The sequence below is a fragment of the Dreissena polymorpha genome, chromosome 1, assembly GCF_020536995.1.
Source record: "Dreissena polymorpha isolate Duluth1 chromosome 1, UMN_Dpol_1.0, whole genome shotgun sequence".
NCBI lineage: Eukaryota > Metazoa > Mollusca > Bivalvia > Myida > Dreissenidae > Dreissena > Dreissena polymorpha.
The window spans coordinates 66,144,033-66,169,843 of record NC_068355.1 but is presented as its reverse complement, the minus strand read 5'-3'; the positions used below and the strand labels follow the sequence as shown (position 1 = coordinate 66,169,843).

The 25,811-nt window shown below is 36.2% G+C and overlaps 1 protein-coding gene across 7 annotated transcripts in view; it reads left to right on the top strand.

Annotated features, from left to right (window-relative positions):
- The window catches only part of LOC127833171 (zinc finger protein Xfin-like), a 32,495-nt gene extending 11,258 nt beyond the window's left edge, over positions 1-21,237 (top strand). For 2 of the 7 annotated variants that reach the window (XM_052358373.1, XM_052358372.1), the window contains exons 5-6: positions 5,868-6,053; positions 7,481-21,237. In XM_052358373.1, coding sequence (XP_052214333.1) covers positions 5,868-6,053; positions 7,481-9,459 — 2,165 coding nt within the window. In that variant the 3' untranslated portion in view covers positions 9,460-21,237. The remainder of the gene's footprint in view (positions 1-5,867; positions 6,054-7,480) is intronic. The other 5 variants (XR_008027259.1, XR_008027258.1, XR_008027257.1 and 2 more) reach the window with 5 other exon arrangements.
- The last annotated feature ends 4,574 nt before the right edge of the window (positions 21,238-25,811 follow it).

The window sequence follows — 25,811 nt, the reverse complement described above, 5'->3', positions numbered from 1 at the left end:
TGTGGCTATAGTAAAATCTTGTTTACGCTTTAGGAGTTGCATTTATACTCCAGTCTTCATGAAACTTGGTCAGAGTAGTCTTTCTAATGATAAGTCAGCTGAGTTCTAAAATGGTTATGGTTCGTTGAAAAACATGGCCACCAGGAGGCAGTTAATTTCCTTATAATGGCTTTGTTAAAACCATGTTAACAATGTAGTAAAGATTTGTTAAAAAACTATTACATGAATAATCAATCTATTTAAACAATACAGTAGTTTTAAGTATTAAAAGCTGTTCTTGCAAAAACAAGTTGTAACTAGTCATCCCATTTAACATCCGAAGATGCTGAGATGCTTATCTCATGATTTCAAAGCTTGACTACGATTTGTAAAAAAAAATGTACTTTCATTTCCTGTTGCTGATTATGCTCATTATTAAATTACTGTCCTCAAATCACTTTTATCAGAAATAAACCTTTGTCGCAATGGAAAAACAATGTCTATTTAAAAAATATAAACAAACACAAAAAACTACTTATAACTCATATATTTATATATCTGCCAAAACAACGAACACTTTCTTTTCCCAAAACAACGTTAACAACCCTTGCTTAACGTTACTTTTTCTCAGGTGCCACCATTGCCCACTTGTTTACTGTTAAATATGAAAGCAATTTGAGGAAAAATGGATTGATTTCGAAAAAATTCAATAACAGAGGGGAAAAAGGGCTGTTTTTCAGGAAATATAAAAGAAGGAAAGAAAAACGAGGGCCTGTGTTCACCTAACTATTCTTAGACTAAACTCTAAGAACATTGAATATTCTTTAAATCTGAATATTTTAGAGAAAAAAAAAATTGAGTCAAACTTGACATTAATTGCCTCTATATACATCAACAGTGCTCCAGCTAGGATTTGAAAAGGGCAGGGGGGCTTTTTTGTCAAAGGGCACTTTTGACGCGCAGTATTTTGTGAAAAGGGCACTTTCGACGCGCAGTATTTTGTGAAAAGGGCATGTTCGAGCGCGCGGGTGTTTCTGGAATGCTTTCTATTGCATGTTCATTTATATGTTATAAATAATTGTAATAATCCCATTATTATTAAACCATTCAAATATAATGTCTACAATGAGGATTAAACTAATTACAATGTAATAAGAGATTTATGAATTATCATATGTAAAAAAAAAGGGGGGGGGCAGGGCGGAGGTTCGGGAGGGCAGGGCGCGGCGCCCTCGATTTAGGCCTAGCTGGAGCACTGCATCAATCTTCATGTAAAACTTTTTGTTAAGTATGTCTATCACCAGTGCTACCTGTATATATTCAAACGCTGGACCTATTTTTCTTGACTCTATTGTTAATTGAGTCGCGTTCTGAGAAAACTGGGCATAATGCATGTGCGTAAAGTGTTGTCCCAAATTAGCCAGTGCAGTCCGCATAGGCTTATCAGGGACGACACTTTCCGCTTTTATGACATTTTTCGTTTAAATGAAGTCTCTTCTTAGCAAAAATCCATTTAGGCCGAAAGTGTCTTTACTGATTACCCTGTGTGGCTTGCACAGGCTTAACTGGGATGACACTTTACGCACATGCATTATGCTTAGTTTTCTCAGAACGCGACTCAATTGTTTATTCTTAAAGTGGCCTTTTCACAGTTTTTGGCATATTTTGAAGTTTGTCATTAAGTTCTTTATATTGATAAATGTAAACATTGAATCTTAAAAGCTCTAGTAAAAAATCAAGAATAAAATTTACAAAAAGGAAAAAAAAGTTGAACCAGTGACCCCAGGAGTCCTGGAGTAAGTCTGAAGTAAAAACGCATTAGCCCTCTCGGCTATTCCGCCGGGTATACACAGTTGAAGTATTTTATACCTAATTTAAGCAATCTTCATAGTTTCGTAAATTTAAACGACAACAACAGAACTCTCCAAATTATTCAATCGTTTCGCGTTTCAACGCTTTATAATTTTAAGGTTTTCAAATTGTCAAAAGATACATATAATGGCTATATTAAACTATGGTAAATGTTCAGTAATACTGTTTCCTCACAAATATCATAACTAAAACGAAAATTTGCGAATCTGAAACAGCTTTTTTCAATTTTGTCAATTTACCACACCTTGAAAAGATCCCTTTAAGTCTAACAATAGTTTGGTGAATACAGGGCCTGCTTTTACTGGGAAAAAATGCAAAACGGTTCAATAACTTAAGTCTCAAGAGATATATTGTGCTGTAATTTTCTGTGTATGAAGCTAAAATGCTGGTCTTGCTTGTTAATTTATATCAGCTAAATTAATTGGTAAACTTAAACATGTAAAGATCTTCTTTTTTTTTGGCAGGGTCACACTCAGTGATACAATATTTTAGAGCAAAGGCAATTTTAGGCTTTAGCAACGGGTTTCATAGCCTGATAGTCCCACAATTTATTATGCAAAATAAAGAAAAATGTTTGCTTTAAATGTAAATTCTTTTAAAAAGATTACCAATAAATCGAAAGAGCATTATCTCTAGATTTCCTATATACTCACCATATTCAACTGAAATTGTTTAACTTTAAGTAAACAATGAATTATTACAGAAATGTTTGTTACTTTTAGGAATGCATGTAAACAAACTAAATTGCTTAATGAGTATATAAGTATAATGTATGCAAGTGTCCTCACAAATCGCATAAAAAATTATTTTATTTAATTATGGACAAACCCCCAAATGTCCACAAATTTAGAGTCTCCGTAAAAAAGGATGTTAGCTTTTAAGAGGATGTCCGAAAATTAAATGTCTGAAACTAATTACGGTACTGTGTGTATCTTTTGGGTACTGATTTTTAAACACCTGTTTTAAAAAATCGGGACGTATTATAGTTTCACCTTGGCAGCGGGCAGGTGGGCGGGCGGCGTCAACAGCAGTTTCCGCTCTCAAATTCAAATAGCTTTTATCCGATCTTCACCAAACTTGGCCAGAAGTTGTATCTAGACAATATCTAGGTCAAGTTCGAATATAGGTCATGCCGGGACAAAATCTAGGCCACAGGGTCACTTAGTGCATTTCAAGCATTTAGCATGGTGTCCGCTCTCTAATTGAAGTAGTTTTCATCCAATCTTCACCAAACTTGGTAAGAAGTTGTATCAAGACAATATTTAGGTCAAGTTCGAATATGGGTCATGCCGGGTCAAAAACTACGTCACAGGATCACTTAAACCATTTCAATCATTTAGCATGGTGTCCGCTCTCTAATTGAAGTAGTTTTCATCCGATCATCACCAAATTTGGTCAGAAAATGTGTCTAGACAATATCTACATGTAGGTCAAGTTCAAATATGGGTCATGCCAGGTTAAAAAATAGGTCACGAGGTCATTTAGTGCATTTCAAGCATTTAGCATGGTGTCCGCTCTCAAATTGAAGTAGTTTTCATCAGATCTTCATCCACTTTGGTCAGAAGTTGTGTCTAGATGATATGAAGGTCAAGTTCAAATATGGGTCCTGGTAAAGTTATCAAGTCGTTCAAAGCCTTAAGACGGGCGTATCTTGTGACAGTTTGGCACTCTTGTTACTCATGGTTTGCACTTGATGGGAAACATGGCTTATTCATTAATATGAAGTATCAAAAAGAAGCACTAATTCATAAATTCAAGACAGCCTAACAAGTATCGATCTAATGAATAATCAGGCTGACAGAAAGTTCCAATGATACTTTACTTTACCAATAAAAAAAATGCATCTTTTTTTTCCACTTACCAACCAAATAGGACAAATCATTTAAATTAGACATAATTTGTTGACGTATTATGCATATCTTACATAATACAGTAGATTTCGCTTTATTGAATAGCACATTTGTCAATTTTGAATATTCAATTATCCAGAGTATTCAATTATACGGAATCAGTTTATTGAACTTTGTTATCACTGTTCATCCAAATACTGATGATGTTTGTAAATACGCTTCTACGTCACAGCACGCGCATTTCCATTTAATAAATAAATAATGTCTTTTCTTCTGGTAAGTAGGTATTATTATCGTGTTTTTAACCTATTTCAACACTATATTGTTAAATATATTGCGAAATAAACTTATTTTGTTCAATAAACGCATAGAAAAGCGCAGATAGTCGTTTGTTATTCATTATACGGTGCATTGAAAATAATCCACTCGTAATATTCACTCACCGGTTACATTACATACTACATTGTGTACATTGGCACTGACAAGTATACTGACAAGAAACACATACAAATGATTTAAAACAATATTTTGTTGTTCTTGTTTATTGATGGATACATGCACATTATAATCATTAGCATTAGACTCGTATTCCTCCATTATTTTGGCTCGATTGGAGGATATACGAGACACTTGACCTTGGGAGCATCCCATCTTCTACGCTATTTGTGTCTGCGGCATTTTCTGGTCTAGCAGTTTGATGACTTCATATTTGTCAGCAAGGCTGAGATCGTTGCGTTTTCGTTTGTTCGACATCATGTTTAGATATGATTTACTGTGACACAGTCGTGAAGGTTTATATACACGAACTGAGAATATAGTGTCACATTCCATCACCTTTTGCAAACTGTCGAGCAAGACACGTCAACAGTTTGTTTTTGGCAATACACTCTTTATTAATAATTGTTTCTAAGCGACAGCAAACTGTTGAAATGTGTTACTCGACAGTTTGCATTCGAAAGTTTGCGTCTGAATGCACACCGGAGACTCCAGTGTTTGCATTGAACTTGCTCGCATACTTCACCTGTTAGTCACGTGACGCTTGACAGACGCTGCATACATGCATGGTGTGAAATGAAAACAAAGGCAGTCAATTGAGCGCGTCTGTCAAAATCGTCGATACGATGTGTATCCTTGGAGATTTATGACATTCTTTGCTGGAAATTGGCTATTCAATTAACCGAATTACACCATTTTTCCTATCAGAATATGTGGAGTTTTTACAACAGGAAGAGATGCAAATGGTTTGGTGTTTTCAATTTCTATTCAATTAACCGAACTATTTGATTATTCAATATTCAATTAAGTGGAATCTACTGTACAAAAAATGATGTAGTATGAGCGAATAATTTAGTCTAAAACTGGCTTTATCTCAAAACCATTGCCATAATTTGCACACGCCCGTCAGGCCTTTGATTTTGCAATTTGCATTAATTTTTTATACCTTTTAGAATGTGCCTTATTCTGCAGATTGGTCTCATGTCTAATTTCAATTTATACTACCGATATTTGACTTCAAATAAGTCATTGTGGTTTTTAGCTTTTCTGTTTTCAGAGAAATCCCGAGGTATTGTCTTAGCCAGCTCGTCGTCGGGCGTCTGCCGTCAGCCATGCTAAAACCTAAACATTGGCTCTAAAATCAATGTGCTTCCACCTACAACTTTGAAACTAAATATGTAGATACACTGTGACCTATAAAAAATAAAATAAAGAAATAGTCTGATTAGCTTTATTTATTCAAAACTGCACCGGCAGCCGAGCGTTAGCACCCGTTATGCAGTGCTCTTGTTACATTAAGTGACTGACTGAATAAAAATAGACATTATACTATTAAAGCCGAATATCAGTTGAGTTGGCTTTGTTTAAAGAGCCCTTGTTTTTTGTAAAGTGCACCAAAGTTTAGTAAGTTGTTACTATAATTTGCAATACAAATTTTTCAACACAAATTTAATATTTCCTTGAATTTTTGCTGGGGTTTAATGCATAGGCTAATCTGGGATAACACTTGGCAAAAACTGTATTTTATCTTAAAAGTGGAAAGAGTCTTCACAGATAAGCATATGAAGATAGCAGTTGCTTATTTGCAATCACTCTTTACACATGCATTTAAACCAAATTTGTCCCAAAGCGACGCAGCTTATATTGTTTATTTATATTTTATCTCCTCAGTTTTTCCATATATCAACAATCTGGTGGCAGAGAATTCCCCTGAGACAGTTAAGAAACGCCCTAGGAAAACGCTCCCTCATAGAGTCATCGTCAAGGTCAACGATGGGGAGTCTGAAGATTCTGACAATGATTTGAAGATATTGGAGCCAAACAGCATGCAGACTGGTGCTCCCACAGACAGTCAAGGTAGTAAATTACATAAGTTTCCAGTGATTCTAATGACCATTGCATCCCATCAATTGATGAGGTGGGGGAATACAACTGTACATCACATCTGTCCTTTGGTCTGTCAGTAGATGATTCGCTTCAGGTATGTTATCCAGAAAACGCTTTGACTTATGGCCATGCAAACTGATAAAGTGATTTCTTGGAAGAAAAGAAAAATGGGTATGTATTTTCAGTGTGAATTTCGAGGTCAAAGGTGCTTGTTACAGGACACTGGTTTCTGCACCTCATTTTGCATGGGTTCCTAATATAAAATGAGAAAAGTCCATATGATATAGTCATTTGAAGTACTATCAATACTCGTACAAAACATCCCTGTCAATTTATATATTTTAAGCAATAAATTATCATGTATTGAATGCAGCAATTGCGTTCAAGCATGAAATTTTCTTTATCCAAATTTCAGCTAGTTTCAATATTAATACTGGTATATTGATTTTATTGCTTCGATGTCTAATGGTGGTGGTTTAAACCTTTTACATTTATGTAAGTTAGTTGAAAGGGAGACATACATTTTTAACATACATCCCTTGTGTTTATTAAGAAACTTGATATCAAGACCTCACTTGGGGTTTGTTTTGTGATGGATGGGATGAAGGTCTTGGTCACTTTTAATCAAAGTAGCAAAATGATTCCAGCTATATATTAAAAAATGAAATAAAATAAATGAAACTGCAAACATTGCATACATTATATCCAGACAGAGCTTGAGATGGCATAAATGAGAGATAAGATCACTATAATCAAATAGAAAACTGGTTTCTGCCTAATAACTCAATAAGAAACACATTAATTCTGATAATACTTAATACATGTAAACTGTGTGTCCAGACCTTTTTTGGGGTTTGCACTTTGGTGAGAAAAAGCATTGAGGATATAGGAAATATATTTGGGTGTTATATTAGTTCCATCTGCCTTTTTATATTTCTACATGCATCTTGTAAACAAAACACAAGTTGAAGGACAAATCAAATAGTAAAAGATATTAAACAAAAAAACAGTAACTAAAATCATGAGCTTTTATTTTGCCCCATTTCCATCATCAACAATTATGTATTCTTCCCAAATGAATTCCTTAATTCCCAATTGAAGGTTTCAAAAAGGAAAACTAATAATTAAAATAAAATTAACATTTAGTACATTTCTTTATCCAGCTGTATATGTTGAATTTATGTAATAAATGCAATGTGGATAAATACTTTGAATCTTATTTTTAAGTATTAATTAGGAAATCACAACAACATTGATTTCCCAATTTTAGTCTTAATCCAAAGGGCTGGATAAAAAAATACTGGGACTTTCCTTTGTTATACAAGGTTGCAATCTTTTGTAAAGTCGCAAGTGGCCTCAAGGATGTTTTCAAGCTCTTCCCTGACTTTGCATTTCAGAGAATTCATTGATTAGCTACAACTACGTGATAAAGCCACCAATCTCTTCCCAGCAGAATACGAGCCACTCCTCCTCAGGTCTAGCCGTGCAGACTTCTCCGCCACAGTTTCCAAACTTTGTTCAGCTTGTTGGAACCCCCCAGGTGCTCATGCCGACAGGTTCCAACTCCTTGTTCTTACAGCCAGGCACCACACTCATGTACACTTCGGGAAATCCAAGCTCGCATCCGCAGCAGACGAGAAATATTTCTACACCAACCCAAACTACAGCAGCGGTCAATTCTCCTATGGTTTATAAGGTGCGTGGGGAAACTGTTGTTCCAAATGAGAACGGACTGCTGAAGTGTCCGTTCTGTTCATTTATGGCTGGGAGCATCGGTAGCCTGCGCACACATTGTAGCCACCATCCTGTCCCTGCCTTCAAGTGCGTTTTGTGCGAAAAAAGTTACCTTGATGAAAATAAACTAAAGGAACATTTTGAAACACGACATGAGCATAGCGTTCACTTCCTGTGTCAAGTCTGCAGTAAGGAGTTCACGTCAAAAGGAGGTCTTAAGTACCATCTGAAGTCGACGCATGTGAAAGATTTCAAGTACTTTTGCGAGGAATGTTGCAAGGGGTTTAATACGGAGAACATGTACATTAACCATTGTCAGAAGCACGATCGTCAGTACCAGTACAAATGCAGCCACTGTTCACGGGAGTTCAACACTTGGACCACATTTACCAATCATAGAAACAGCTGCATGCAGACTGGTTCACTGTCTGAACATGTGTGCAGCATGTGTGGAGACGAGTTTCAAAATGAGGCAGAGTTAAATGAGCATATAGATTACGAGCATTGTGATGTGTCACGATTCAGGTGCATATGCAGTCAGGAGTTTCGTTTCAGAAAAGCGTTTGAAGATCACAAGGCATTCTGTGCGAATTCGATGCACAGTAAAAAGATGTCTGCTGCTGCGGAGATGCAGAATGTGGAAAGTGTGAATGCGGAAGATGGACTTAGCAATCTTGCCATTATCAATGTGGAGAGTCTGTTTGACTCCAACAACAAAGGAACGGATATTGATTTTGATGATAATTCATCTGATTCTATTCAGATCACGAATTTGGAGTCTGGGGAGCTCTACACATGTTCCCTGTCTTCGCAGGATGGCATAAAGCTTGAACCAGAGGAGAACAGTCCTTCTAAGTCCCCTAAAGGTATTCGCATTCATGCCTGCAAATTATGCGAGTATAAAACACCAAAAAAATCACATCTCAAAAGGCATGAGTTGACGCATTTTCGGAAAACAGGTAGACCAAAACTAATATTTCCAAAACCTGTTGTACCGGTCTCTTCAAAAAGTGATCATACCGCTTCGATAACAGAGAAGCGAGGTACCAAGTATTACCATGCTCGTTACAAGTGCGACAAGTGTACGCGAACATTTTCTTCCAAAGGCGGTATAGCATACCATCAACAAACAAAGCACAACAATGCCTACAAGTACAAGTGTGAAACGTGCGACAAAGGATTCAATACGTACCAACACTATGTGGGCCACAAGAACACCCACACAGGCGTGCGTCCGTACGTCTGCCCGATGTGCAATGTGGGATTCTCCTATCCCTCAGTCCTCTCTTCCCATAAGAGGGTCTGCAAAGGGAGCGGAATGAACGGCCACTTGGACTTGTTCCCGTGTATACATTGTAAGGAGAAATTCGCACTGCCCAGTGCATTGGAGAACCACATTCTAGAGACTCACTTTGATGTAATAAAATCAAGCTTTTTGTGTGTCTGCGGGCAAGAGTTTCAACTGCAGGCCCTGTATGACTTCCACAAGAGGTCGTGCAATTTGAGCGAACCAAACTCTTCCCTTATTATAGAGTCGGCTCTTCATGATATTGAGATGGGCAATGGCTATAACCATGACAATGGGGAGCCGGTCTTGGAAAGCATGCCCGCTTCCTTTAGCCAACCAGTGTTCCCTTCATAATCAGTGTGCTTACCATGATGTGGACATCTCTGTAAATTTTTTGTGGGTATTAAGAAATGTATTTGTTGTGAAGTTTGTACTTTATTTAGTTGGTGCTTTTTAGGTATGTACATCATATACAATATTCATGGTTTTGATGTGTTAAACTGTTGATTTAATTACATTTATTATATCTGAGTTATATCAATGAACATTTGTTTTATTTTCTTAATGCATGCAAACAACATAAAAAAAATGTTATCTTGCAATACATATAAAACGTACATAAACTTCTGTCACATGTGAACATTATTTTTAGCTGACCTTTTAACCCTTTCAGCGCTATAACTGAATTTTGAAGGCCTTTGAAAACAGTTTGGATCCAGATGAGACGCCACAGAACGTGGCATCTCACCAGGATCCAAACTGTTTGCTATTCTTATAGTATTATTTGGAAAAAATCAAAGAAAATGCTAATTTTAGAAATTAAGCAGATGATATTTTAACAGACGACAAATTTCCCAGCATGCAAAGAGTTAATCAAATACTACTTGCCCATGCACCAGCGTAATGCCCTGGTCATAGTTTGTATTCTGTTCTATGTTGGTGTCATCTGTTGTGGGTCATCATGCCCTTGTACATAACTTCCAATGCACATTACGCTCAGCAGTGATTAACCCTTAATCATTTAGATACTTATTTTGATGTGTTTGATGTCCTTTAGAAAGTTAAATTTCATTTAGGACCTTTTTTACTAGATTCAAGTTTAAAAGGCTTCATTCCCAACCGTTAGATACTTTGAGGCCAAAATAAAAAATAGGTCCGTTTCTGGTCTCCTTGAAAAAAACAGCAGGGTCTGTAGGTAGGGATTTTATTTAATTAACCAGGTTTTCAAAAGGAACAAACTGATTATTAGATTGGCGAATGTCGGCGGGCGGGCGGAACAAGCTTGTCCAGGCCATAACTTTGTCGTTCATCGTGAGATATTAAAATCAAATGGCACATTTGTTTACCATCATTAGACGGTGTGTCGCGTGAAAGAATTACGTCGATATCTCCAAGGTCAAGGTCACACTTTGAGTTTAAAGGTCAAAAATGGCCATACATGAGCTTGTCCAGGCCACAACTATGTCATTCATTGTGATATTAAAAATCATTTGGCACATTTGTTCACCATCATTAGACGGTGTGTCGCACGAAAGAATTACGTCGATATCTCCAAGGTCAAGGTCACACTTTGAGTTCAAAGGTCAAAAATGGCAATAAATGAGTTTGTCTGGGCCATTACTATGTCATTCATCGTGAGATTTTAAAATCATTTGGTACATTTGTTCACCATCATTAGATGGTGTGATCACCCGAAAGAATTACGTCAATATCTCCAAGGTCAAGGTCACACTTTGAGTTAAAAGGTCAAAAATGGCCATGAATGAGCTTGTCTGGGCCATAACTATGTCATTCATTGTGAGATTTTAAAATCATTTGGCACATTTGTTCACCATCATTAGACGGTGTGTCGCACGAAAGAATTACGTCGATGTCTCCAAGGTCAAGGTCACACTTTGAGTTCAAAGGTAAAAAATGGCCATAAATGAGCTTGTCTGGGCCATAACTATGTCATTCATTGTGAGATTTTAAAATCATTTGGCACATTTGTTCACCATCATTGGACAGTGTGTCACACGAAAGAATTACGTCAATATCTCCAAGGTCAAGGCCGCTACAACTAAAAATAGATTTATTTTGAAACAAAGGGGATTAATTGTAAACAATCAGTTCAGTTTGAGTTGTCTCTCTTTATCAGACTTTTTTTAGCTCACCTGATTGCTCAGGTGAGCTTTTGTGACAGGTCTTTGTCCGTCCATCCGTCCGTTAACATTTGCTCATAAACACTCTAGAGGCCACATTTCTTGTCCCATCTTCATGAAACTTGGTCAGAAGCTTTGTCCCAATGAAATATCGGCCGAGTTCGAAACTGGGTTGTGCCGGGTCAAAAACTAGGTCACTAGGTCAAAAAAAAGAAAAACCTTGTAAACACTGTAGAAGTCACATTTTATGCCCAATCTTCATGTAACATTGTCAAAATGTTTGTTTTAATGATATCTTGGTTGAGTTCAAAAGTGGTTCTGATCCGTTGAAAAACATGGCCGCCAGTGGGCGGGGCAGTTTTCCTTATTTGACTAGAGAAACCTTGTAAACACTCTAGAAGTCACACTTTTTGCCCAATCATTCATGAAATTTGGTCAGAACATTTGTTTCCTTGATACGAGAGTTGAGTTAAAAAATGGTTCCGGTCAGTTGAATAACATGGCTGCTGGGAGGGGGGCAGTTTTCTCATTATGCCCCCCCCCCCCCTTTGGAAGAAGAGGGGGTATATTGTTTTGCTCATGTCGGTCAGTCCATCCACCAGATGGTTTCCGGATGATAACTCAAGAGCGCTTATGCCAAGGATCATGAAACTTCATAGGTACATTGATCATGACTCGCAGATGACCCCTATTGATTTTCAGGTCACTAGGTCAAAGGTTAAAGTCACGGTGATCCAAAGCAGTAAAATGGTTTCCGGATGATAACTCAAGAACGCTTATGCCTAGGATCATGAAACTTCATAGATACATTGATCATGACTTGCAGATAACCCCTATTGATTTTCAGGTCACGATGACCCGAAATAGTAAAATGGTGTCCAGATGATAACTCAAGAACGCTTAGGCCTAGGATCATAAAACTTCATAGGTACATTAATCATAACTCGTAGATGACCTCTATTGATTTTCAGGTCACTAGGTCAAAGGTCAAGGTCAGGATGACCCGAAATGGTAAAATGGTAAAGAGGGGGTATATTGTTTTGCTCATGTCGGTCAGTCCGTCCACCAGATGGTTTCCGGATGATAACTCAAGAACGCTTAGGCCTATGATCATGAAACTTCATAGGTACATTGATCATGACTTTTAGATGACCCCTATTGATTTTCTGGTCACAAGGTCAAAGGTCAAGGTCACGGTGACCTGAAATAGTAAAATGGTTTCCAGATGGTAACTCAAGAACGCTTATGCCTAGGATCATGAAACTTCAAAGGTACATTGATCATGACTGGAAGATGACCCCTATTGATTTTCAGGTCACTAGGTCAAAGGTCAAGGTCACAGTGACCTGAAATAGTAAAATGGTTTCTGGATGATAACTCAAGAACGCTTATGCCTAGGATCATGAAACATCATGGGTACAATGATCATGACTCGCAGATGACCCCTATTGATTTTCAGGTCAAAGGTCAAGGTCACGGTGACCTGAAATAGTAAAATGGTTTCTTGATGATAACTCAAGAACGCTTATGCCTAGGTTCATGAAACTTCATAGGTATATTGATCATGACTCGCAGATGACCCCTATTGATTATCAGGTCACTAGGTCAAAGGTCAAGGTCACAGTGCCAAATACTGATTCACACAATGGCTGTCAAGGTTACGGTGGCTCAACTTAGAGAAATGGTTTCCGGTGATAACTCAAGAATGCTTACGCCTTGGATCATGAAACTTCATAGGTACTTTGATCATGACTTGCAGATGAAATAATGATGAAACTTGACCAGGATGTTTGTCTGGACAATATCCAGGTCAAATTTGACATTAGATAAAAATTTAATGAACGGACTCGTCTCAGGTGAGCGAATCTTGGCCCTCTTTTTTTTTTTTTATTGAAAACCTGGTTTTGTGACAATTTTGTCCCTTGTTGTTTTTTTTTTTCGTTTTTTCTCCAGTACTTGAATAGAAGGCTACTTAAGCTTATAATGAGAAAAAACGTGTATATACATGCTTTGTTTGCTTGATATTACATCTTAAATGAAAGAAAATGAACAAAAACAAATGTTTTTAATTTTATTTTTGGTGACCCCAATGAAAGTTGAGGGTCGGCGCTGATTCGGGAGACACGTTCGGGAGACCCAAAACGGAGCTTTTTTTTTGGCCTGAGCAGCAAACAGCATAACACCTTAACTACCTGCGAGTTTCTGGCAGGCTGTTTATGTTTTTTGCTGTTTGAACACAGCCATTTTCACTTTGTCTCGAAGTGGGAAAGTATTAAACAGAATTATGCATCTTTATACTTAGAAACATCAGGTAAAGGTGAAGGCAACATTTGCATATCTCTGTTACAACTACAGATAGTCAATTAAAACTTCAAGCCTGACTCTTGTGATTCTAATCATTGTTAGATCAAATAAAGAAGATGTACAAAATATCAAATAGGAAGAATTGTCAAGCACTCTAGCCTTGGACAGCTCTTCTTTTATGTTTTACGATATTAATGTTCACTTTTGTAAATATAATTTTATTTTTTGATTTACATAAATTACTGTTTTTTATTACAATTTTAATGTTATATTCAGCATTTATCATATTCATTTTTTGTGGTTCTTAATTAAAGATTGTATGCTTAGTATTCCTAGAAACATATCTCTATTCTGCACATTGAATATATATCAGTGTTCTAAATGGAAGAAGTTAATATCTTGAGTAGAATTTTTGTTCCAGTCGTGAAATTGTAAGTAATGCCTTGCCGAGAAGCATTGGCATGATTTCCTTTTGGGGGCAAGCCAACCAAGCATGAATTGTCTTTGAAACTATATACCAGTGCACATTAAGGTCTTATTGCCCACGGTGCACTAGTCTATTAAGATCTGAAAATAAATGACCTTCTAGTATTTGGCTCTAATTAAAAGTATCCCCTGAAATTCACAGAAGGAGGTCCGTCAATACATGCAGTCTTGAAGACTCAGAAGTACCTGTCAATCAATTATGAGATATGATTATGATAGCATTTATATGATATGTTTTCTTCTCTTGAGTTTTGTATTAGTCTCTGCAAAAAGAAAAACACCTGAACTCTGTACATTTTGATGTTCATTGATATGGACAATTCATGAAAAAGCTTCTTTTTAAATGTGAAAAATGACTTCTATAAAGCAGCTGTAAAAATTGTTTATTCCCACATGTATGCTTTCTTTATATTTTATTATATAGTGGGCAATTTATTTATAAATCATTTCCATTGCTTATGTCAATATAATTGAGTGCAGAAGGGAGCTTATATCAAGAAGTGTGCAAGTTCTTTCTGTTTTAGGAGAATGTCTTTTGCTTTTTTAACCAGGTTTTCCGAAGGAAAAAACTGGTTATTAGATTGGCGAATGCGGGCGGGCTGGCTGGCTGGCGGGCTGGCTGGCTGGCGGGCTGGCGGAATAAGCTTGTCCGGGCCATAACTATGTCGTTCATTGTCAGATTTTAAAATCATTTGGCACATTTGTTCACCATCATTGGACGGTGTGTCGCGCGAAATAATTACGTCGATATCTCCAAGGTCAAGGTCACACTTTGAGTTCAAAGGTCAAAAATGGCCATAAATGAGCTTGTCCGAGCCATAACTATGTCGTTCATCGTCAGATTTTAAAATCATTTGGCACATTTGTTCACCATCATTGGACGGTGTGTCGCGCGAAATAATTACGTCGATATCTCCAAGGTCAAGGTCACACTTTGAGTTCAAAGGTCAAAAATGGCCATAAATGAGCTTGTCCTGGCCATAACTATGTCATTCATTGTGAGATTTTAAAATCATTTGGCACATTTGTTCACCATCATGGGACGGTGTGTCCCACGAAAGAATCACGTCAATATCTCCAATGTCAAGGTCGCCACGACTAAAAATAGATTTAAAAAAAAAAAAAAATTACAAAGGGGGTTAATTTTTTTTGGTTATTTCAAAAGTTCAGTTTGAGTTTTCTCCCTTTATCAGATTTTTTTTTCACAATGAAAACCTGGTTTTGTGACAATTTTGTCCCTTGTTGGTAATTAAAATGGGAAATACCACGGAAATTAACTGTTTGAAAGTAGTCGAAATTACCAGTGTGATAATGGAAAATGTCAGAAAAATGTTTTCACCAGGAAGTGGAATAAATCCAAACTGCTGAGATATTGAATGGAGTCAAGTAGAAAGGTTAATTACTTGGTTTTGATTGAATATTGATGTTCGATTCTCATATTATCATACACGATATATATAGTTTTAACTTGACAGCTGATAATGAAAATAAAAATGTTTAGGATTTAGTGTGTATCAAAAAGCTATATTCTAGCAAGTTTAGGATTAAGAGTGAATCAAGAAGCTATATTCTAGCAAAACCAACAATGGTGTCAACAAGTACCATAAGTCTTTTACTTGTTCTTGATGATATGCTTGATGGTTGCACAGATAGAAACTTAAAAATCCATGTGCCAAAATATTGTGTATTGATTGTGTATTGTTGTTGTACATGCTGGATTCCTTTTTGTCATGGCAGAGAGTGCCACATGCTGGATTCCTTTTTGTCATGGCAGAGAGTGCTACAGCATGGCAGAGAGTGCTACAGTAGTAACAGGCTTATGCACTTTTATTTGTCAGATTTTAATAATTGTACATCATTTGTCATGTAGTACTCTGTATACAATTTCAGTTTAGATGGTTAATCATCATTATACTGTCATTATTGTTAGTAAATCCAAGTTTTGTGTAAAGAATATGAACTATGTTTTAGGTTGAAGTAAAAACGGTAAAGCAACTGTCAAGATTTGATTTTAATGAAATGTATACATGTACATAGTTGTTTTATCCTTTGTCTTGTGTAGTCATTTTAGTGTCAGTTATCTTTTTATTGATTTGAAAGATTGTTAGTATAATTCTTTGCATGAACTTGTTGTCTTTTCAACTTTTAATTTTATAAAGATATTTTAATTCTATGGTATTAAGTAATATGGTTTAAATTGGTTAATTAGTAAGTGTCAAAATAATATGTGACATTTTATGTCACCGGATCGAAAGATCGGGGGTATATTGTTTTTTGCCTGTCTGTCATTGTGTCATTGTATGACAAAACTTTTACCTTGGTTAAAATTGATAAGTTTTGCAATATTGAAGACAGCAACTTCATATTTGGCATGCATGTTTACTCATGGAGCTGCACATTTTGAGTGGTGAAAAATCAAGATCAAGGTCATCCTTCAAGGTCAAAGGTCTAATATCATTGTATTTTTCGTTCCTAAAAATTTAACATTCGTTAAAGTTTGGTCATAACTTTTTGAATATTGAAGATAGCAACTTGATATTTGGCATGCATGTGTATCTCATGGAACTGCACATTTTGAATGGCTAAAGGTCAAGGTCATCGTTCAAGGTCAAGGTAAAATTTATGGCGTCAAAGTGGCGTAATAGGGGGCATTGTGTTTCTGACAAACACATCTCATGTTCAGGTTTATGTATTTACAAACATTTTCCATGGTAATTAGAAAAAACATTTTCCATGGTAACAATGTTGAGTTTGTCTGAAAGGTTTGATAAGGCTTTTCTGCTTGTAATGAAATAAGGTTCAGTAGGTATTATCAATGTAGAATAGAGATGCTGACTGGATTTAAATTGAGTGTTATAGCATACAGACATTCCCAAAAAACTTGCAAGACCGGACTGGGATTGATATGACGGAGATTTCAATAACAAATATTCCCAGGTCCCGAAATTTTATAAAAACTCAGAATTTAACTACATATGTCAACAAACTGGCCAAAAATGATACATAAATCAATGAAAAAGCGCTATTAAGTGTAAGGTCTGACGGTCCGGCACTAATGGGAATATCTGAGCATAAGTATTGTCCAAAACACTTGCTTATGATAATCACATATGTGTGGGATGATGGCTATGTTTCAAAATACCCTGTTCTTAGCCATGGACATTGTTTCATTATTCCTTGTTCAGATGTAATGACCTGTGTTAGTTATTAATTATTTCATGGTGTTTCTTGTTATTTTGATTGTATTGCAGTTTTCTGTGTATTATTGAACGAAACTATGTTTTACTGTTTATTGTAAAGTCATTTTACACAATAGTTTTAATGAACTGATAGTATAGATAGTATATTAAATGTTTAAAAAGAAATCAAATAATAGTTTTTATCATTATAATTCTTTATTGATACCATATATAAAATGTTTACATGGTAAAAAATATATAAGATTATATGAATTTTATAATTGTTATAAAGAAATGCAAATCTGTATAGGCTGTCAATCATAAACTGTGTTGTTTCCCTGAGGACAAAAATCACAAATCCTTACCTCAGCATTTTTGAGTTGTGTTCTGAGAAAACTGGGCATAATGCATGTGCGTAAAGTGTCGTCCCAGATTAGCCTGTGTAGTCCGCACAGGCTAATCTGGGACGACACTTTACGCACATGCATTAAGCCCAGTTTTCTCAGAACACGACTCATTTGATTGATATTTGAGCCTGATATTTGATCCTTCTTTTGGACAAATCTTACATTAACTAAAATGTTCCATTGGAAGTTATTACACAAAATGTTTGCCATAAAAACTAAGATATTGTTTGAGATGTAGAACTTTTGAAGTATAACCTGGGCAAAGTTCTAAAGATGTATCTTTAATAACTAAAGATTTATTCACATGAAATGTTCAGATCCAATTTTCTATTAGAAATTCAATGTTTCTGTTTACGCATGGCTATATTTGGATTCCTGAAGTAACAATTACTAGATACAATCATAGGGTTGAGTGTTAAACTGAAAAGGGCAATAATTAGTATGTACAATATTATCACACTCAGCCGTATAATTACTCACAAAACATCGAGAAATAATTGAACAAATTTTAGATTAAAGAGATGTCCTAACGTGCTTTGTGAATACTGTACCTGGAGGTTTGCATGAGACTGGGCAGTCATTATACATGTAGCTGGCGGAGTAAGCTGGATGTGCATTTGTATACACCATATTTTGTTCACCCAATTCCCTCTCAGAAGGATGCAACCAGCAACAACCAGAACAGCAAGCGAGTAAACCGCAGTCTGTTCAGGTTTTATGCTGTTTGCTGCTCTTTGTTTGCCTCTCTTTTGTATCTTAATGCTGGATATGAAGTCTTTAAGACTTGAATAAAAAAAAAATATTTTTAAAATCAGTAATTTAATTCGTTTATCTAATGGACTAAAAAATATGAAAAATGCAACTTTGAGAGGTAAAAGGTTAAGAGAGGGAAATAACTATGTAAGAGCCAGTGTTGATTAAAAGTGTGAATTCATTTTCTTATAGAAAATGCTCCTGTATGATCAAAACAACAGGAAAAGCAAAACAAATCTTAGTGGTCTAGGGAGGTATAACTAGAATGTATTTGTCATAGATGTGTTGTCAATGTTGTCATTGCTAAACTTTCATCGTTTCATTGTTTGGTTGATTGCAGTTTACTACATGCAGTTGGCTATTTCTCTTGGAATTAAGTATACATTTAGTGTAGAAAATGATTTTATATAGCTGACATGAATTTATGTTTATGTGATTTATGCCAATGTCAACGTTAATCATACATCATGCCATTGTTTGCTAATAACCCTCTCAAAAAGGATTAGAAACCAAGCATCAGCAACCGTTATATTATGAACCTTCTTCTGGGAAAACTGGGCTTAATGCATGTGCCTGAAGTGTTGTCCTAGAGTAGCCTGTGCAATGCACACATGTGCCTCAAGTGTCGTCCTAGAGTAGCCTGTGCAATGCACACATGCTTACCAGGAACTACAGTATGTAAACTGGATTATTGTTAGGAAGAGACGTCCCTTTTAATCATGAACACCTTAAAGCAGAAAGTGTTGTTCCTGATTGACCTGGGCAAAGTGCACAGGCTTATCTGTGACGACACTTGACCCACATTATCTGCGACGACACTTGACCCACATTATCTGTGATGACACTTGACCCACATTATCTGTGACGACACTTGACCCACATTATCTGTGACGACACTTGACCCACATTGACCTGGGCAAAGTGCACAGGCTTATCTGTGACGACACTTGACCCAGATTCAAAGTGCACAGGCTTATCTGGGACGACACTTGACCCACATTCAAAGTGCACAGGCTTATCTGTGACGACACTTGACCCACATTCAAAGTGCACAGACTTATCTGTGACGACACTTGATCCACATACAGGCTTATCTGTGACGACACTTGACCCACACACAGGTTTATCTGTGACGACACTTGACCCACATACAGGCTTATCTGTGACGACACTTGACCCACATACAGGCTTTTCTGTGACGACACTTGACCCACATACAGGCTTATCTGTGACGACACTTGACCCACATACAGGCTTATCTGTGACGACACTTGACCCACATACAGGCTTATCTGTGACGACACTTGACCCACATACAGGCTTATCTGTGACGACACTTGACCCACAAACAGGCTTATCCGTGACGACACTTGACCCACGTACAGGCTTATCTGTGACGACACTTGACCCACATACAGGTTTATCTGTGACGACACATGACCCACATTCAGTTTACCCAGACTGAGGCTCTTATGAAATTCTTTTCACTGTTTTATGCATTGTTTGCCAACATGTTTCCATATTGCACTGTAATATGCATTTTTGCCAACATGTTTCCATATTGCACTGTAATATGCATTGTTTGCCAACATGTTTCCATATTGCACTGTAATATGCATTGTTTGCCAACATGTTTCCATATTGCACTGTAATATGCATTGTTTGCCAACATGTTTCCATATTGCACTGTAATATGCATTGTCTGCCAACATGTTTCCATATTGCACTGTAATATGCATTGTTTGCCAACATGTTTCCATATTGCACTGTAATATGCATTGTTTGCCAACATGTTTCCATATTGCACTGTAATATGCATTGTTATCCAACATGTTTCCATATTGCACTGTAATATGCATTGTTTGCCAACATGTTTCCATATTGCACTGTAATATGCATTGTTTGCCAACATGTTTCCATATTGCACTGTAATATGCATTGTTAGCCAACATGTTTCCATATTGCACTGTAATGTGCATTGTTAGCAAACATGTTTCCATATTGCACTGTAATATGCATTGTTATCCAACATGTTTCCATATTGCACTGTAATATGCATTGTTTGCCAACATGTTTCCATATTGCACTGTAATATGCATTGTTTGCCAACATGTTTCCATATTGCACTGTAATATGCATTGTTTGCCAACATGTTTCCATATAGCACTGTAATATGCATTGTTAGCCAACATGTTTCCATATTGCACTGTAATATGCATTGTTTGCCAACATGTTTCCATATTGCACTGTAATATGCATTGTTAGCCAACATGTTTCCATATTGCACTGTAGTATGCATTGTTTGCCAACATGTTTCCATATTGCACTGTAATATGCATTGTTAGCCAACATGTTTCCATATTGCACTGTAATATGCATTGTTAGCCAACATGTTTCCATATTGCACTGTAATATGCATTGTTAGCCAACATGTTTCCATATTGCACTGTAATATGCATTGTTAGCCAACATGTTTCCATATTGCACTGTAATATGCATTGTTAGCCAACATGTTTCCATATTGCACTGTAATATGCATTGTTAGCCAACATGTTTCCATATTGCACTGTAATATGCATTTCATAAAAATCTCATGACTGATAATGTGTACATTCATTAAATGTAAAATGTGTTCTTTATTTACATGTAAAACATATTACATTTGTTCAGTTGAAGTGTTAAAACTTTATTTGTATTGTAAAATATACAACTGTAATGTGGGTTTTTTCCTAGGTATATGTACTTTTATTTTGCTATTCCCTTGCCCTGATGTGCTTTTATTCACCTGTAGCATAATGCTTTTTTTTTACTTAGTGTTATATGTGAGTGAATACTTAAGATAAAATAAATTTAAAAAGAGAATTATTATTGTTGTCCTTCTGTGTTGAAAAAAATTGAACCTAATGCTTGTTGACTTTTGTATCCCTTTTTAAGATAATTTTCAGCATTAAATATAAGGAAAATATAAATAGTTTCTCTTGATTATACGTGAAAGCAGAACAACTTCTTGAAAAAAAACTTCCTCTGTGGAGGTTGAATCTAATAAAAATAATCTTCATCGACTGCTAGACCACTTGTTTCTTCTTAGCTCATCTGAGCACAACATGTCAATGGAGATGGAGAGTTGTTGTGTTGTATCCATTGTTTACTTGTTCATGGAGTGTTGTTGTGTTGTATCCATATATATATATTGTTTACTTGTTCATGGAGAGTTTATTGTGTTGTATCTATTGTTTACTTGTTCATGGAGAGTTGTTGTGTTGTATCCATTGTTTACTTGTTCATGGAGAGTTGTTGTGTTGTATCTATTGTTTACTTGTTCATGGAGAGTTGTTGTGTTGTATCTATTGTTTACTTGTTCATGGAGAGTTGTTGTGTTGTATCTATTGTTTACTTGTTCATGGGGAGTTGTTGTGTTGTATCCATTGTTTACTTGTTCATGGAGAGTTGTTTCGTTGTATCCATTGTTTACTTGTTCATGGAGAGTTGTTGTGTTGTATCCATTGTTTACTTGTTCATGGAGAGTTGTTCTTGTATCTATTGTTTACTTGTTCATGGAGAGTTTTTGTGTTGTATCCATTGTTTACTTGTTCATAAAGATTTGTTGTGTTGAATCCATTGTTTACTTGTTCATGGAGAGTTGTTGTATTGTATCTATTGTTTACTTGCTCACGCAGAGTTGTTGTGTTGTATCCATTGTTTGCTTGTTCATGAAGAGTTGTTGTGTTGTATCTATTGTTTACTTGTTCATGGGGAGTTGTTGTGTTGTATCCATTGTTTACTTGTTCATGGACAGTTGTTGTGTTGTATCTATTGTTTACTTGTTCATGGAGAGTTGTTGTGTTGTATCCATTGTTTACTTGATCATGGAGAGTTGTTGTGTTGTATCTATTGTCTACTTGTTCATGGAGAGTTGTTGTGTTGTATCTATTGTTTGCTTGTTCATGGGGAGTTGTTGTGTTGTATCCATTGTTTACTTGTTCATGGAGAGTTGTTTTGTTGTATCTATTGTTCACTTGTTCCTGGAGAGTTGTTGTTGTGTTGTATCCATTGTTTACTTGTTCATTGAGAGTTGTTGTGTTGTATCTATTGTTTACTTGTTCATGGAGAGTTGTTGTGTTGTATCCATTGTTTACTTGTTCATGGAGAGTTGTTGTGTTGTATCTATTGTTTACTTGTTCATGGAGAGTTGTTGTGTTGTATCTATTGTTTACTTGTTCATGGAGAGTTGTTGTGTTGTATCCATTGTTTACTTGTTCATGGAGTCATGTTGTGTTGTACCCGTTGTTACATGCTCATGAAGACTTGTTGTGTTGTACCCATTGTTACATGCTCATGGAGACTTTTTGTGTTGTTTCTGTTGTTACATGATCATGGAGAGTTGTTGTGTTGTATCCATTGTTACATTCTCACATAGAGTTGATGTGTTGTTTTCATTGTTAACATGCTCATGGAGACTTGTTGTGTTGTATCCATTGTTACATGCTCATGGAGACTTGTTGTGTTGTATCCGTTGTTACATGCTCATGGAGAGTTGATGTGTTGTATTCATTGTTTACATGCTCATGGAAAATCGTTGTGTTGTATCAGTTATAACATGCTCATGGAGAATTGTTGTGTTGTTTCTGTTGTTACATGCTCATGGAGACTTGTGTTGTATCCATTGTTACATGCTCGTGGAGAGTTGATGTGTTGTATCCGTCTTTACATGCTCATAGAGAGCTGTTGTGGTGTATTAGTTATTACATGATCATGGAGAGTCATTGTGTTGTATTTGTTGTTACATGCTCATAGAGAGTTGTGGTGTTTCCGTTGTTACATACTCATAGAGACTTGTTTAGTTGAATCCGTTGTTACATGCTCATCGAGAGTTGTTGTGTTGTTTCTGTTGTTACATGCTCATAGAGACGTGTGTAGTATCCGTTATTACATGGTCATGGAGAGTTGTTGTGTTGTATCCATTGTTACATGCTCATGGAGAGTTGTTGTGTTGTATCGGTTGTTACATGCTCATGGAGACTTGTTATGTTCTATCCGTTGTTACATGCTCATGAAGAGTTGTTGTGTTTTGATTCCGTTGTTACAGGGTCATGGAGAGTCATTGTGCTCATGGAGAGTTGTTTTATTGTATCCGTTGTTACATGCTCATGGAGACTTATTGAGTTGTATCCGTTGTACGTCGTCAACATTTGCCATGTGCAGTTTCTACAGGCCGCATGTTTATTGCGGTATCGTCATGAAATCAGTTAGGCCACGACTTTTTTTTTTATTGGTTTACAAAAATTATTTTGAAAATGGTCCATCGGGCGGTCGAAAAAAAAAAAAAAAAAAAAAAAACATCATTGGAAAAAAAGTTAATACTAATAACATCAGAACAAAGACAACATATCTTTTATAACCTTAACACAGAGACAAATTATGCAATGAAACACATCTATATCTTCAAATGAAATGAGTCCTAACAGCACCTTATGTAACATCAGGCAATTTTAAACACTCCATTACATGACATGCGTTCTTCTCCCATTAAAACAAAAAACTGCGCTTCATTTCCATAATTGGATGCGCACCATTACGCAATGCGATGCCCGTAAACTACTCATACACAAATTACCCGGTATGTGTTTGCTCTTACTCGACTTATGAGATCGTACATGAAAAAAATAATCGAGGTAGATCGATCCATGCGTCGTCGCGGTAATGTTTGTCAAAGTTGTTGTTGTCATGAAAACTCGTTGATTTACAACGCAAAACGTCTTATTTGAACTGACGCGAATTAATTTAATCATATTTGTCAACTTCGCTTTTGCTTTATTTTGATAATTTAATCCAAAGTTTAATGTTAGCAAGTGGTTTTTTTACTGGAATTGTAAACAAGGAGTCAGTTAAAGTCTTCCGAAAATGTGCAGTCTGTGTGAATTGACAGTTTGACGTCATCAAAGGAAAGCCGCTTTCTGTCGGAAGCAATAAAGCGACAAATTTCGCGCCGAAAAAATTGGCTTCCTTTGTCTAGCAATCAACATGCCGAACCAATCGTGTGTTTGTTTCTCAATTGCAATCCTCCAATTTAATAAAAGTACGTGCATAGCTCCGCCTTCGAATCTTTTGCAGAGAACGGAGGCGGAGTTTAACGGTTAATTGAGCTAGTGTTTTACACAAGTTGAGTTCCGATTTGCCGAAATTACTCGGCCCTAAGCATTGAAACGACAAATACATTTATCAATGATTTTCCGAGATAAACCGATTTGTTCCGATTTCCAAACTTTCTGTACAGTTCCTATAAACTATGGCGGATGTGTTTACAAAATTCCTAAACACATATATCGTAAATAATGGCAGTGTTTTATTGGATTATTTATACTTATTATCAAATACTATCGGGTTTGTTTAATATAATTAACATGTTAAACAATATAGTTGCGTCACAGACACGGAAATAAATTTTGATGGGGTCGACATTTGACTGACGCTGATTTTCTTATTGTCTGTAATTTTTACCCGAAATAAATTTTGAGAAGTGCCCATAAAAGGACTGGTACATAATGTGTCACATTTAAAAATATCCCGATCTCTGCAATATATGTGAACCAATCGTTGATTGTACTTACTTGATTTTATTCGCAACCGTACTCAAACCGGATCGTTTTTTTTTCTCATTTCGCTCATTTTGCAGTGCGGTCGGGAATAAAATATTTAAAAAAAAGACGAATTTCCGATTTTATTTTTTTTCCCATTTTCCAAAAATTAGGGTCGGCGGTTTTGTAAACCAAGAAATATAAAAGTCGTGGCCTTAGCATAGTATCCCCAAGTTCATACATTTGTATTTGATGACTTCAAAAAGTGTTTATGTGGGGTCAACAACTATGCCAAATTAAAGAAAAAGGCTTATGAACTCAAGAGGCCACATATATTGCACACTCTTTATGAAACTTGGTCCGAACGTTCAACCAAATAATATATCGGCCAATGAAACTGTTTCACAATTGGTAAATGGGTCAAACTTAAAGAGCTCGTGAACACTATAGATCAACCACTTACATCTCAGTCTTTATGAAACTTTTATGACAATAATATCTCGGCCGAGGTCAAAACTGGGTCAAATTGGGTTAAATACTAGATCAAAGAAATGATATCAAATTAATTTGTCAAATTAAAAAAAACAAGCTATCGAACACTCTTGGTCATACTTATCTCCCAGAGACACCCCTGTCTCTTTCTAACCTTTTTTAAGCTCGAAATGATCTTTCGTATTATTCTTACTTCTCTCTCATGTTCTGTCTTTATGTCTTTACCGCGGTTATTGTCGTGAACCTTGACTTTGCAGCAGTAGCTTCCATCTGCATCCTATGCGTAGAACATTGGAGTGTCGCTCATAGGGAAGGTAAACCCCGGAAATGTTTCGCAAACTACTCGCAGGTGTTAACCTTCCTTGTTGA